We start from the raw sequence: 13,810 nt of genomic DNA, 5'->3' as shown, positions 1-13,810 counted from the left end.
AATTCCATCATCCTGATGTAGAGAGTTATCGGCCGTGTTAATGGGAAATTCAGTCCCATTCGAAGTATGCCCTGAACGGCGGATGCTCCAGAACAGTGATAGGCTGTCTCGTCTGAGCGATCCATTTTATAAGCATATTTTTTAAGACCTGCCATGTCACTCCAAGGGCGCGCTGACTAACGGCGTTTCACTTTTTCTGGGGTCGATTAGCATGACCTTTCAGAGTCAGGTCACAATTTTATCTTTTGTCTCTCCCAGGACTGACACCACAAGTGATCATATTTCCTATTTATTCTCGCATTAGCCCAAAGCCAGAGCTGCAAGGCAACAATGTCTCACGCAGCAGTACAAACCCAAGCGGGCATGTCGGGTCTCGACTTAGATGACTCAACTCAATTATCGATGCTGCATTCGCAGCTCCATGAGTCTCTCGAGACGTCACTGACACACCAATTTCCCGATGGACAGCCGTCCCTCGAGGACGTTTACGACACTCGAACTGTGAATCTTTCTCGCAGCAGTGCGGTCATTTTGATTACTACCCTCAGCGGCATCACGTTTGTGGGTAGTATGAGTGGTGGACTACTTACTGTTGGGCTGCCTACTATTGCAAAGGATTTGAATTTACCCAATAATCTGTTGCTGTGGTGAGTGAACCCTTCTAATATAGAGGTTAAATTGAACCAATCTGACAAAAACACCCGATTTGCTTTAGGCCCGCTTCTGTCTACTCGTAAGTTGAATTTGGTTCTCTACAATCAAACTTCGCTAAATAATGCAGTCTCGCAAATGGATGCTGTCTCCTCCTAGCAGGTTCAATGGCTGACTTCATGGGGAATCGAATGATCAATATCACCGGCTGTTTCCTACTTGGTGCATTTATTCTTGCTTGTGGTGTAGCACAGACCGGTATCCAAATGATTCTGTTCCGCACATTCCAGGGCATCGCAACTTCGATGTGCCTCCCCACGGCATTCAGCATTTTAACTGATGCCATGCCAACTGGCAAGAGAAGAAACGTTGGATTTGCCTGTCTTGGGCTAGGACAACCATTAGGATTTTCGATGGGACTCGTGCTTGGTGGTCTTTTTCAAGGGTCATCACTGGGGTGGAGATTTGGTTATTATCTCTGTGCAGGGATCTCTATGGTCCTTACAGTTGTGAATTTCTTCAAGTTGCCGAAGGATGCACCACGGGAGCCGATTTCGTGGCGCAGACTTCGCTCAGAAATTGATTGGGTTGGAATTCTTCTGTCGAGCTCTTGCCTGGGGATTATTTCTTACGTGTTCGCGTAAGTTTACTGGAATGGAGTGAATAATATCCTGAAAAACGGCTAACATTAGTTGCAGTACCATCACCGATAGCCCGTCAAACATTCACCGAGCGGAAAATATTGCCTTGCTTTGTGCAGCCGCAGTTATGATACCTGCATTCTTGGGCTGGATGAACTACCGCGAGAGGAATGGCAAATCTGCATTGATTCCGAACACTCTGTGGAAAAATACAGCGTTTTCATCGGTCTGTGTCATGGTGCTCCTTTCTTGGGCTGTACTAAATGGAATGGAAACTATTCTGAGTCTATTGTAAGTCTCTGCAAAATTGCTTTCTTGAATGCATTGTTCTCACAGCCTTCACAGCTTCCAGGAAGTTCAAGATCTATCTGCCTTCCAGGCCTCTCTTCGCTTCTTACCAAATGTGATTATCGGCATAGTGCTCAATGTTGGGACCGGACTGCTCGTCCATCGCCTCCATGCGGATCATTTGGTGCTTGTCAGCACGTTCCTTAGTGCCGGATCCCCACTACTGATGGCTATCATCAACCCGAACTGGTCGTGGTGGTATTGTGCGTTCTGGGCTGTTCTCTTAGGTCCCCTTTCAGCTGATGGTGGGTTCGATTCTTGCTTTCTCCCTCCTCATTCATCATGACCAAAGGACATCTCTTTGAATGGTCCACTAATTAAATTCTCAACTCAGTCATCTTTACTATCGCAAACCTCATTATCACCGATGCCTTCACTCCGAAAACCCAAGGTCTCGCAGGGGCAGTTTTTAACACCGTCGCGCAATTCGGAACCTCCATTGGGCTCACTATCTTCGCCATCATTTCTGCCAGTGTCACTCAGGGGTCATCGTATTCTAACAAACTTTCCCCGGAAGCACTAATGATTGGGTACCGAGCTGTCTTCTGGACTTGTTTTGGATTAATGCTGGCGGCTTGTGGTGTTGGTGCTTTGGGATTACGCAAGATTGGAAAAGTTGGGTTGAAGCGGGATTAAGGGAGAGCACAACCTTCGTTTCATAACTAGAACCAAAGATATGAAGCATTCACAGCCAAAAGAATACTCCCGTTCGCCGACCAACTCATTGGCCAATTCATTTTCTTACTCCATTCAGGACAATCCATAAACCTTCACCAAGATCGAGGTAAATTGGATAAGATCGGATCGGTCCGGTCCCGTCAGCGGGCCGTAGATCAAGGAATCTTTTAGGCGCCACACTTTTCTAGTCTTGAGCTTAGAATGTTGCCTTTGCTAGGTTGTTGGCAAAATTGCCCTCATTGAAAGGAACATTCCCTGATCCAAAGTCCGTTGTATCCAAGGCATTTTGCACGACAGCTGAGTGTTTGGGGTTAGACTTTTCTACCTTCCAGGCCTTGGGGGTCTTAGTGGGCAACTTACTGGACATTGACTCCCAGGCAACCAACGGCTGTGTACCGCCAATGGTGGTTGTTAGGCCGCAAGCATGATTCACAGGCCAAACGGACTGGTACTTGATCAGAGATGCAGTGCCATCAAGAGTATACCCATCTGTACTGCAGTCCCAGCCACCATGTGCTGATGGGCAAACAGCCAGGATGTTTGAGGCAGCGGTACTTGTGGCGTCGGAAAGCCAGATAATAACCCCTTCCCAATCGTGGCGATGGCCAAGATCAGTCGAAGGCGAATCCTTGGGGAAATACCAGGAATACATCAGGGCATAGCGGTCGCCTGAAGAACCGCCTCTCACTATGGATTGCAAACGGAAGCACCTTAGTCAACATATCCCAAGCAATTCAATGGGTACTTCTGAAGAAGCTCACCGTATATTTGCCCCGTGCTTTTATTGCATCCACCACTTGGATCTCCAGTTGGTTTGAGACCGGCACTACATCACCGTTATCAGATATGGGAGTCTGGAAATTCTTTAAAGGCAATTTTCTCACTTACTTGGTGTTCCCGTTTGCATCGACGGCCGGGAAAGGCACGCAACCATTGACAACATATAGATCTGGCTGGTAGGCCAGGTAGAGGTCGCCAGTGGCACCAGCTGGAACTGTCTGGGGAAATCCGAGAAGTTGGTCGGATGCAACTGTTCCTCGACGTGACAAAACCGGGTTAGCCGTCACAGGCAGCACAATGAGAGCAGTCAAGCCGGCAATAAGTCGAGGGATCATGTTGAAATAGAAAGGGAATACAGTCAGGTCGTGTTATGAGCAAATAGCGTTCCTCGAAATATTTATATCGTAGTATTCATCCCGTAAGATCGACATGTCTCTTATCTTGTCGCTGATCTCGCTTTCTTCAAGAGGTTTACTCCGGTGAAAACGGTGCTGAATCCCGATGAAGTATAGTGGACGATAACAGTCCCGCTTGAAACTTGCATTGCAGAATAGATTGCTTTTCGAGCGTGGGATCGATAGCTCCGGTGATTCGCCGTATCTTCCTTGGTTTCTCCGATGTAAAATGCCTCAACCACTTCCTCACGCAATTTCTCCGCTTATTCTGTTAATATATATTCCTTAATCAAAGCTAGTCTGAATGCTAATATACAGTAGAGGTCTTTACATATATTACAGCTACCTCATAATATTCTCTCGTGCAACACGGCATGGCTAAATACAACACGTGGTTATGAGGAACTTGATCTCCACATTCTTGGCACTGGCGTTTTTACACCAATCATGGTAAACAAGTCAACAAATTGCCTAGGTTCTTCAAAACAACCCCCTGCATTGTAGCGTTGGCGTCGCTCTTCGACGCGGCCACCCCGACCGAGACACTTGCATAGCATCCAGACGCTAGCGATACTTCAAGTTCGCTTGGCAATCTCGAACGGCCGCACGTGGTCACATCATCCGGGGTAATAAATGGAAGTGCAATCTGGATGCGAGATAGGACGAAAGAGAATTCAGCCGGGTTTGTGCATCTGGAGTCAGAAACTTTTCCAAAGTTGACGTTCAGCCAGATATCGTTCGGTAAATACGGTTTGCCAGCAGCAACCACATGATTTGTCAAGTTAGTTGCCAAATCGGCATAGACATCACTATAGTGAGGCCGCGGGGTATCCCATGAAGTCTGGGAGCCAGTAGCGCCAGAGAAGGCGATAGCGGGGATCCCAGCATGCGCAGCGTAGGCAGCGGCGCCCACCGTGCCAGAAATGTAAACTGTGAGGCCAATGTTATGGCCGACATTTGGGCCTGCGACCGCTAAGTCCGGAGGGCCATTGAAGAATTGTTGGGCGCGGGAATCGATGCCATATTTTATCGATGTCACCGGATAGCTATTGACATATCCCAGTCGGGGCTTTTTTTGTACGATCAGTCAACCGCTCTAGTGACAGTGGACACAATACTGACCTCTGAGGAATTGAATCCCACAGCCGGGCTGCCAGAAGGGCAGCTATTGAACTCGCACGGCCCAGTCAAGACAGTCGGTGTTTTTTGCTTTGACCCTGTGGTGACGGGTCAATAAAAGAGGGGATATAGAGGGGAAGACATAACATGCCCGTGCCACTCTGGTTCTCGGCGGGCGCAGATACAACAACTGAATGCCCTGCCGCTCCTAAGGACTCGAATAGAGCGCGGATGTTCACTTCCGCCCAGCCATCATCGTTGGATGAGATGATGTTGACTGCATTAGCGACCAGTGGAAATATTGCAAAAATGTGAAACCGCATATTCAAGGCGAGCAGGAGCGTTGATACAGTGTAGAATCAGTGGTTGTTTGGACCTTTTTGTATTCTCGGATGCCGCTAGTCTTTCTGCACCTGCATGTCGATCTCCCCGTGATCAAGCGTTGGCTGCCAGAATGCCGGCGGTTCGGCTCGAATATAAGAACCCATGAACAGAAATTCAATTGATAAATCACGTCCTGTGTCACGTTTGAATCTACACGCTGTGATATATGCTAGAATAAAAGCCCAAGTCATAATATTGACGAGCAGTTTTCTTCACTTGACGTAGATGTGGTAGTTTAGTATATGTAGCTCAAGTACCACCCAGATAGACGAAACAAAACATAATATAATTAATACGCTAGAATCTAGGTTATAGAGGAGAGAAATTCACAATAAAAGAGAGAAAATCTAATGAGATGCTGGAGAAACATGGTCTAAAACCACAAGAGTAGTCAATGCCGAGAGAAATGAGCCAGAGAAGCAGAGTACCAAATGGGCCATATCTTCGTAATTGTACCCCGAAGAAATTGAGAGCAAATATATGCATGCCGCGGATGTTAGCTTAACCAAGGCCCTATGGTCAGCTTGGTGGCGATCACTCATTCGGAACGGGCACTCTTCGTCTTCTTGCTCCTGAGCTTCATCATGAAGAACACCAAGGCATATGATGAGATGCAGAACAGGGCAGTGATACCCGTCTAGGAATAAACAGTTAGCATCGCAGACTATGCCAAGTCAGTCAGGGTATACTCACATCCCTCCACGAATAGTATTTCTCTTGAAGATTGAACGTTTTCGCGTAATCAGAACCTTCAGAATACGGACAGAATAAGCATGTCCCAGTCGAGTTTCCATCAGCTAGATAACCAGTCTGCGTGGCGAGGAAATCGGTCATGTATTGGCCACAGGTCTGCCCAGACGGCGTGGTGAACTGCACGAATTCCGACGGTTCACACTTGACCTTGATATCCCAGACCACTTCGCCAAACAGCCCACCAACCAAGTAGTTGAAGGGGTCCAGGTAGTAAATCCAGTATCGCCAAAATGGTTGCATCAAGGCGTACGGAACCACCACGCCACAGAAACTGATAAGGCCGGCACCGATCAAGACCGGGTTCATCACAGCCGCAAAATACTCGTTCGGTGCGTACGCCGCAATTGCCTGGCCAATAGAAGTGTATAGGAGCTCATAGACTGTCTTGATGTTAGATACACTAATTGATCCTCGAAGACTCGGTGTGGCTTACAAATCATCTGAAGATAGACATGCCCAGAAACACTGGCCTCTAGCGGAAGGCCTGCAGTGAAGTACCAGCATGCAAAGTAGAGTGTGGCGCAAATAATAAGGTATGGAATTTCCGTCAGAGTTTGCGCTCCGATGAAGGCGCTCCAGTGGTAGGTTTTGGACTATATGGAAACCAGTGTTAGCGATACGTGCATGCCACTATGATTCCACTAGTGCATTCACCTTTTTCTCTCTAGTTTCAAAAATATCACGACTGTGTAGGAAGAATGGCTGCATTTGGTTGATGCAGCCTGGAGCAACGAAGATGAAGTTAAAAATCGCAAAGAGTCTCAACTGAAGGTCGAAAGTTCCAGTTCCGATCTTCCAGAAGGTAAAACCACTGAAAAGAGCCGCGAAGATATGAAGAATGATCTTGTTCCACATGTAGTCCTATATGAAAGTCAGCTTTGTAATCTTATTTGGAATACCATTGTAGCGACGTACTGGTGAGCGCCAGATATGAATACTGAGGCGCTTAGAGACCGTCTTGAATTGGAACCAGTGCGAGGTCGCATAGTCAGCAGTATCTTCAACATAGTCGGAAATATTTTTGCTAGACTCGTTGAGTGCATCAAGCTGGGAGAGCGCTTGCTTGCGCTCTTCTGACTGGTTCCAAATTTCAACCCAATCTTTTTGGTCCGTAGTACCACCTCCTTGAACAACATCAATGATGTGCTCTGCTGGGTTCGCATCCGGAGGGCATGGCGCTCCGTTCCGAGTGAAGTATTCCAAGATTTTGGTTGAGTCCTTGCCGGCTGTTGTCACGAACCAATTATTAGTTGCTTGGTTTTGACCAGTTGCCTCAACGGTCAAGACTCACTTTCTCCGAAATATGTCATTTTGCCACCCTTGGCTAGCAAGAGGAGACCATCAAATGCATCGAATAGCACCGCAGATGGTTGGTGAATTGTACACTTAGAAATTAGTACGATGGAAATATATTGTGATATATTGAGAACTTACCAACACGGCTTGGCCGCCATCAACCAGTTTGCGAAGGAAACGCACAATGTTGAACGCACTTTGGCCATCAAGACCGGAGGTAGGTTCATCCAAGAACAGCAATGTGGGCTTAGCAACAAGCTCAACGCCGAGGGTCACGCGTTTGCGCTGTTCAATGCTGAGTCCAGCTCCAGGTACTGTGAGTTATTAGCATAGCGACCCAGTAGCATCAAAACATCAAGCAAACTTACCTCCGATGAGTGCTTCGCTGATATCACGCAACTCCAAAAGGTCGATAATATGTTCGACGTAAGCGATCTTTTCTTCGTGTGAAACTGTCGATGGCTGGCGAAGAACGGCCGAAAAGTCCAATGCCTCCTTGACGGTGGCTGTCTCAAGATGCACATCCATCTGCTCGCAGTAACCAGTAGTGCGTTGGAAGCTAATTCCAACTGGGCGGCCGTCAATCAAAACTGATCCGTAGATCTCTCCGCTATCCTTTCGCTGAGCAAGCACATCCAACAATGTTGTTTTTCCGGCTCCAGAAGCTCCCATAAGGGCGACCAAGTTTCCGGGTTGAACAAATCCAAATACCTTGTTCAGAAGCTGTTTCTTCTCACCGTGGAAAGGTACATGGTAGTCAAGGTCTTTCCATGTAAAAGTGGATTGCTTGACCGAGCCCAAAAGTGCGCCAGCATCTGCCTCTTTTGGAGACTCTGACTTCTCGCCTTCTTCCTTTTCACGAGCTTTCTCGCTGCCACGCTTGTAAAGTAGAACAGACGATCCGCTCTGGCTGTTCCGGAATTCAAGCCCGAAAGAAGTCATAAAGATGAAGAAAATCCAGAATCCAATCAGAATACCAAAGCTTCTCCAGATGTGATGGACTGAGTAACTGAATTGCTCTTGAATGTATTTTTCTCCATCAATAATACCTTCATCATCGCTCCCAAGGACTGAACATCCACGGTGGGGAGACGCTGAGTTGGAGTACCCGTTGCCGTATGGGAGATAGTCGGGTTCTATGCATGTGAATTTGCGTCCAACAAACTCATTTGCCATGAGTGCTTCGAAGGCATATGCTCCCGGATTGAGGTAGAAGATCCAACGGAACCACACATGCATCTTGTGGAATGGGATAATATATCCTGCAGCTTGTCAGTTTGGGAAGTTTCGTATCAATGGCTATACTCAAATACGCACCTCCATAGACAAAGAAGACCGTGGAAAGCAAGCCGGAGATTTTGGATGCATTTCCAAATTGTTTGCAAACAGCGCCAACGGCTCGGAATATTTGTACAAAGCACAACGTCTGCGCAATAACGACGATCCAAAATGTGAAGAACTTTCCTGCGTCCATCTGAAGAGCAGACATGAAGTAAAGAATGAGTGAGAAGCAGGTCACCTGGAACATGACAACAGGGATATCAGTGATGGCGTTGGCAATGGCAAAGGCCGTAGGGCGGTAAAATCCGAATCGCTTCTGACGAGAAAGAATTGGCCGGCCCATAAAGGAAGCAGTTGTCTCAGACAGACTTTCAAGGAGGAAATATAACACCGGGAAAAAGCAAACACCGGGGCGCAAGAAGATTGAGCTCGAATCCTAATAGTTTCATTTGTCAGCTTGGTCTTCTTAATCTTCTCGGGTGGAGGGTATATTTATTACCTCTGGCAAGTCATAGAACAAACTTCCACAGACCAAGGCCTGGATTATAGCCGACCCGACCTTCACAAACAGTGAGAGCTTATCACCCCAGATAACTTGGAATTGGCGAAGAGCACAAGCGGCAATCTGATCCCAGAGATTTGCTGTATAAACACTGCTGTTCCGAGGAATATGCTGCTTGCGCTTTTCACTAGACACAGCCAGTTTAAGATCTTCAGCTTCGTAGCTCAGCTTCTCGGGGTCTACAATGGAGGCCATTTGATCTTTGCAGATGGGACTGTTTTGATAGCAGTTTTCGAAGTCCTCGGGTGTATTGGGCACCTTCTCTTCCCAGCCTGGTCGGAGTGTCCGTTCAGTAAGAACAGTGACTGAAGTCAGGAAGTCTGCGACATTGGCACCCTTGGGACAGATGAATCCAAGATCTTCAAAGTATTTCCTTGCAATACGACGAGGGCCATAGTAAGTGACACGGCCTTCAGCCAGAACGAGGACCTTATCGAACTGGTCATAAATGCCGTTGCCGGCTTGGTATGTAGTGGTAATAATCGTCTTGTCGTTTCGATCCGCTTCGCGTCGGAGCATACGAGCAAATTCCACCGCCGATTTCGAGTCCAATCCCCGAGTAGGATTGTCCCACATTTGGACTGGACTTTGCCCAGCCAGAACCTCAGCAAGAGAGACGCGCTTACGCTCGCCTCCTGATACACCTCGGATGTATTCGTTTCCTACCAAGTTCTTCTTCGTGTGTCCAATTCCAAGTGACCCTAAGATATCGTCACGCTGGTTTTGCACGAAGTCCTTGCGGTTTCTCAGATGCTCTGGGCGCTCGTTGGGGACCTTGTTTCGAAGGGCGAATTTCATTGTACGATTGACAGTAAGGGTTGGGAAGTGAAGGTCGTCTGTCATCAGTGCAGTTAGCATTGAGCTCCATATATTTCAAGTCAGGATTGCGTGCCTTCATTGTTAAACATGATCTGCTGACGAACCCTTTTGGCAGCTTTGTGATCCATGCTTCCATAGTTGGTTTCGCCAGTGACTTCATCGAAGCTATCCCGGTCATTGGAGAGCACTCGAAGGAGGGAAGTGCATCCGGAGCCTGGGCGTCCCAGCACAAGAAGCTATATTGTTTAGTTACGACATTCATATTATCGATTTATGAGAGCATACCATTTCCCCGGGCTTGACCTGACCTGCAACATCTTTTAGGATGGTCTAGAAGCCAAGTCAGTATATGATAACTGCATGGTAATGATTGAATATGCCCACCCTTTTTGGACGGTCGCCGCGCTTCAGCAGTGCCCCAACCTGTCGCGGGTCCACCTCTGACCATAAAGTGCTTCCTAAAGCAGCATCTGGTGCTGTGACTCGGACGTTCAAATCGCGGAAGGTGACTGTAAGTCGTTTGCGAATCTGGCCCTCGCCATGTTCCAGGTCGACTGGTGTCGCTGTGCCGGAGGATGGAGTATCCATGACGGAGGCGTATATTCCTGAAATTAAAAAGAATGACTGTTGGCGATGGTACCAGTTAAAGTGAGATTGGAGGGAAATACCATCATCTCGAGGCTCAGAAGAACTCTTATACTACCGCGGATTTGTTATCGAATCTACATTTTAAATCCATATTGCCGGAAGTGGGTCAGGTCCAGATCACATCACGTATGTATCGCTGTGCCGGAATTTATAGATAGGGGAGATGACTCCAAACAGGTAAAACAACTGCGAAAAATATCGTGTTAGCGAGGATATCACTGGTGCGAGCTGCTCGGAAATATACACACGGATATATTAACGACCCACTTGGTCCACATCGACTCTTCATTCGCTAGGACTCTATTTTTGCAGCTTCCAAAGCTTCGATGAGATCCACCTTTCGGATATAGATCCACTTGAACAGATTAAGTCCGCAGATGACCCCTTAGTCGAGACCAGATGGATACAGTATTAAAGATTTATGTTTCAGGTTATGAACTTGTTTGGTGTGAGGGCCCCATCAAAGGACTGGTGCATCATTCGACTGATAAACCGAAAAGAACGCCTCCAGGTCCATGGTAGAGAAATCAAAATTCCAGCCCATGTCAGACTGAGTAAAATCAAGCAAGTCTTCCCCAGAGCCCACAGACCCTCCGGTTTCCGGGTTTTCCTGTTTTTCCACCTGGGGGAAGTTCCAGGGCGATGTCAGGAGGTCAGGTCGCATTCCCAGTGACGGGTTCTGTGGGATTGTAGGGTTGTTGAGCTGTGATTGATGTCTACGGTCGGGGGTGAGGCCTTGGTGTATGGCTGTCTCTCCTGGGGGCGCAATATTACCCCCAGTTGTTGCTAGTAAAGGTAACCATTCATATGATGGATTGAGATTGCGAAGCACAGTCTGCACGGCTGAAATCGTGCTTGCGATCGGGTCCCCAGCTCGCATGGTTGACAAGGTTTGCAATGAAGCATAGACCCATGGCAGATAGACAGGCGCGACACTCGGATTATGGAGGAACTCGTAGATGAGAGTAAATACAGAACTGCCGAAAAAATACCCGTGGTATCGCAATTCCTATGAAATGGTTAGCGGAAGTTTCTATAATAACATGTGGTCTATTTACCAGAACAAGATTATTGACTCTTGAAGCTTCACATAGGTGATGGAGGGTCTTTTGGGCGGCAGTGATGGCAAGATTGCAGGCTTCGTTGAGCCAAGAAGGCGTTTGCCTCGGTCGATTTGTGACATTGGTGCTAGACTGGTCGACTGTGATATTCATCTCGCGCTGCCAATGGCCGCGAAATATTAAGAACGGGCGAAATGTGAGAAGGAGGGTATGATTATATACTAGATCCGATCAGTATGGGGCTAGAGAATATCTCAATGGTTGACTTACGGGTAATGAAGATTATTTGTCGAACCCCAAGGGATCCCGCCTGGATGCTATCGTCAAGCCCGTGGCCCAAAACTTGTTTCAGATGTGGTTCAAGACCACGGATATCATCCGCAATGGATCGAGCAACTCTCCACATATGCAGAAGAGACTCATGTCGCTGGCCATATATCTCATTAACAGACCGGGTGATGGTTTCGCAAAGCTGCACCAACAATCGAATAAATGGATCCTGCGGATACTCGATTGCGACATCTTTGAGGGAGATGGAGCTAGGACGACCCGCATGATAGCAGAACCAGCTATAAATGAGGTTAATGACTTTAGCAAAGAGCGGACTGAAAATGGTAGATGTACACTTCGTAGATGTAAATAGACCAGAAAGTCACCCGTCGTTCTTCAATGTTTTCCGGGGTTTGGGCAACATCATGAGGGACATCTTTATGCAGACCTGCTGCCAAGGCTTTGCGACAAGCAGAACCCAAATGCAAGAACGTTGAGTTAGGTCGACCTTGTTCGTTCTGGTAATTGGCGTAAAGTCCACATACGTCAGTCCATAAACATAGAAACAAGAGGATGATGACTTATCATAAGCATTGATATTTGAATAGTCTGAAGGTTTACCGCGTCATCAAATGCGCTCAACGAAGCCTTGACGCGCTCGAACAACACATCACCCCAAGCAAAATGTTCCGTGCCGAGTGCCGCGCTTGCCATGACAAGGAGAAGTATCGCATGAGTGAAAGCATCTAGATGGTCTGTGGGCGAAGAGCTGTACATTCGGTCCAGACATTGCTCATAATATAACTTGGGGCGAAGTGGCATCAGATGATAAAGGCTGGAGAGATACCGCGACAAAAAAAGCTTAGCTATGTCATACGGCAAGAACATCATGGACAAATCCCCTGTCCCGAGTGCCTTGTTAGTCTCATAAAAATCTGGGGTTCCGAAAAAAATGCGACGGAAGCTGAATAAGTCCAAGCCAGCTCCAGCTTCCTCGACTCCACCAGAAGGTTCAGGCTGAGAGGTAGGATTGGAGACGAGATCTCGGTAGATATGCTGCATGAGAGAGAAGTGAGAGGTTGGGCCATAGTATAACTGCATCTGACATGATGGCGATGCCATATGTGTTGCAGACACACTATTTGGGAAGTCATTCATGACAGAGGTTGTACGCCGCCCCGATGGCGGCACTCCACTTGGGGAGCCATGACGAACTGAATGCCTTTCGCCGACTTCGTCATACTCATGTTTCTTGCGCCGATGGCGAATGTAGTCTCTGTATATACAGGGTGTGTTGCGCAATTGGCAAGTTTTGCACCTGATGTTATATCAGCTCAATGTATTCACTATCCGAACATAGACTGAAGGATCTCACGGGGTCAGGCCATTGCATTTGATTTTACGCTTGCGGCATTCCTGGCATGCGCGAGGGATTCTCCAACCCGCTGGGGGTTTATCCGACGCCTCAGACATCGATAAGTACGTATTTATTAAATCTCACAGAACTCCTGTGCAGTTCATCCGTTTAATCCGAGAAATTATCCGTCTATATCCGAGTCACGTGGTGGTGTGTCATCATATCACCCCCGGAGTCTTCTAGGGCTTAAACCCCCACAGACATTGTATTATACATAATCCAAGGCTGCGAACGCCGGAGATTGAATCCATTCTTCCTTGCTAAGAAGTTGGGAACAACTCAAGAGGCATCTCAAGGTCGATCACTCCGGAATTGCCATTTTCAGGTCACATGCTCTGCTCTGCACCTTATAAACAAGGCATGCAAGTCTCCACCCTAGCTCGTTTGAAGATGTCATGCACAAATTACCACGGAGTACGGAGTACGCTCTTGATAATAGCCTGAAGTCTTACGATAGGAGAATCTTCGGAGCAGGTTCGGGATACCTTCCGATCGGCTCATTTGACGTGAACTGTCTTTCTTGGAGGACTTGGCGTTTGGAGAATCACAGCGCCTGACAGATTCTGGGGCTATGGTTGGTCACCATGACACCCAAGAGATAGTCGGATGAGGGGGTCGGCATTTCCTGTGGGCTACTAGGTACGTATACCTACATTACGGAGTACAATCCCCACAAAAACCAAAGAGCCAGTCTGGGGTGGGATCCA

At 47.5% G+C, this 13,810-nt stretch overlaps 5 protein-coding genes across 5 annotated transcripts; 1 reads left to right on the top strand and 4 right to left on the bottom strand.

Moving 5' to 3' along the window:
• Positions 1 to 330: 330 nt before the first annotated feature.
• On the top strand, positions 331 to 2,276 carry N7517_002067 (putative MFS transporter; the record flags this gene model as incomplete). Its single annotated transcript, XM_056719797.1, has 6 exons — positions 331 to 647; positions 716 to 733; positions 782 to 1,291; positions 1,350 to 1,583; positions 1,638 to 1,885; positions 1,975 to 2,276. 6 exons carry the CDS (start codon positions 331 to 333, stop codon positions 2,274 to 2,276), a joined length of 1,629 nt encoding a protein of 542 aa, XP_056583932.1.
• Positions 2,277 to 2,514: 238 nt separating this feature from the next.
• N7517_002066 (NPP1 family protein) lies at positions 2,515 to 3,433 on the bottom strand (the record flags this gene model as incomplete). The annotated part of the gene is made up of 3 exons (XM_056719796.1): positions 2,515 to 3,005; positions 3,080 to 3,144; positions 3,207 to 3,433. 3 exons carry the CDS (start codon positions 3,431 to 3,433, stop codon positions 2,515 to 2,517), a joined length of 783 nt encoding a protein of 260 aa, XP_056583931.1.
• A 505-nt stretch (positions 3,434 to 3,938) lies between these two features.
• On the bottom strand, positions 3,939 to 4,935 carry N7517_002065 (Survival protein SurE-like phosphatase/nucleotidase; the record flags this gene model as incomplete). The annotated part of the gene is made up of 3 exons (XM_056719795.1): positions 3,939 to 4,562; positions 4,616 to 4,710; positions 4,755 to 4,935. 3 exons carry the CDS (start codon positions 4,933 to 4,935, stop codon positions 3,939 to 3,941), a joined length of 900 nt encoding a protein of 299 aa, XP_056583930.1.
• A 599-nt stretch (positions 4,936 to 5,534) lies between these two features.
• On the bottom strand, positions 5,535 to 10,295 carry N7517_002064 (putative ABC multidrug transporter; the record flags this gene model as incomplete). The annotated part of the gene is made up of 13 exons (XM_056719794.1): positions 5,535 to 5,633; positions 5,690 to 6,129; positions 6,183 to 6,342; positions 6,404 to 6,610; positions 6,665 to 6,975; positions 7,041 to 7,134; positions 7,184 to 7,359; positions 7,414 to 8,307; positions 8,363 to 8,762; positions 8,826 to 9,724; positions 9,781 to 9,943; positions 9,993 to 10,037; positions 10,092 to 10,295. The coding sequence occupies 13 exons, from the start codon at positions 10,293 to 10,295 to the stop codon at positions 5,535 to 5,537; spliced, it is 4,092 nt and encodes a 1,363-aa protein (XP_056583929.1).
• Positions 10,296 to 10,815: 520 nt separating this feature from the next.
• N7517_002063 (Zn(II)2Cys6 transcription factor) lies at positions 10,816 to 13,159 on the bottom strand (the record flags this gene model as incomplete). Its single annotated transcript, XM_056719793.1, has 6 exons — positions 10,816 to 11,364; positions 11,414 to 11,637; positions 11,687 to 11,985; positions 12,041 to 12,204; positions 12,308 to 13,004; positions 13,062 to 13,159. 6 exons carry the CDS (start codon positions 13,157 to 13,159, stop codon positions 10,816 to 10,818), a joined length of 2,031 nt encoding a protein of 676 aa, XP_056583928.1.
• Positions 13,160 to 13,810: the final 651 nt, after the last annotated feature.

This window comes from Penicillium concentricum, assembly GCF_028827145.1.
Source record: "Penicillium concentricum strain IBT 3081 chromosome Unknown utg000001l_segment0_segment0, whole genome shotgun sequence".
NCBI lineage: Eukaryota > Fungi > Ascomycota > Eurotiomycetes > Eurotiales > Aspergillaceae > Penicillium > Penicillium concentricum.
The sequence above is the reverse complement of the archived record's forward strand: the minus strand, read 5'-3'. Positions and strand labels throughout refer to the sequence as shown.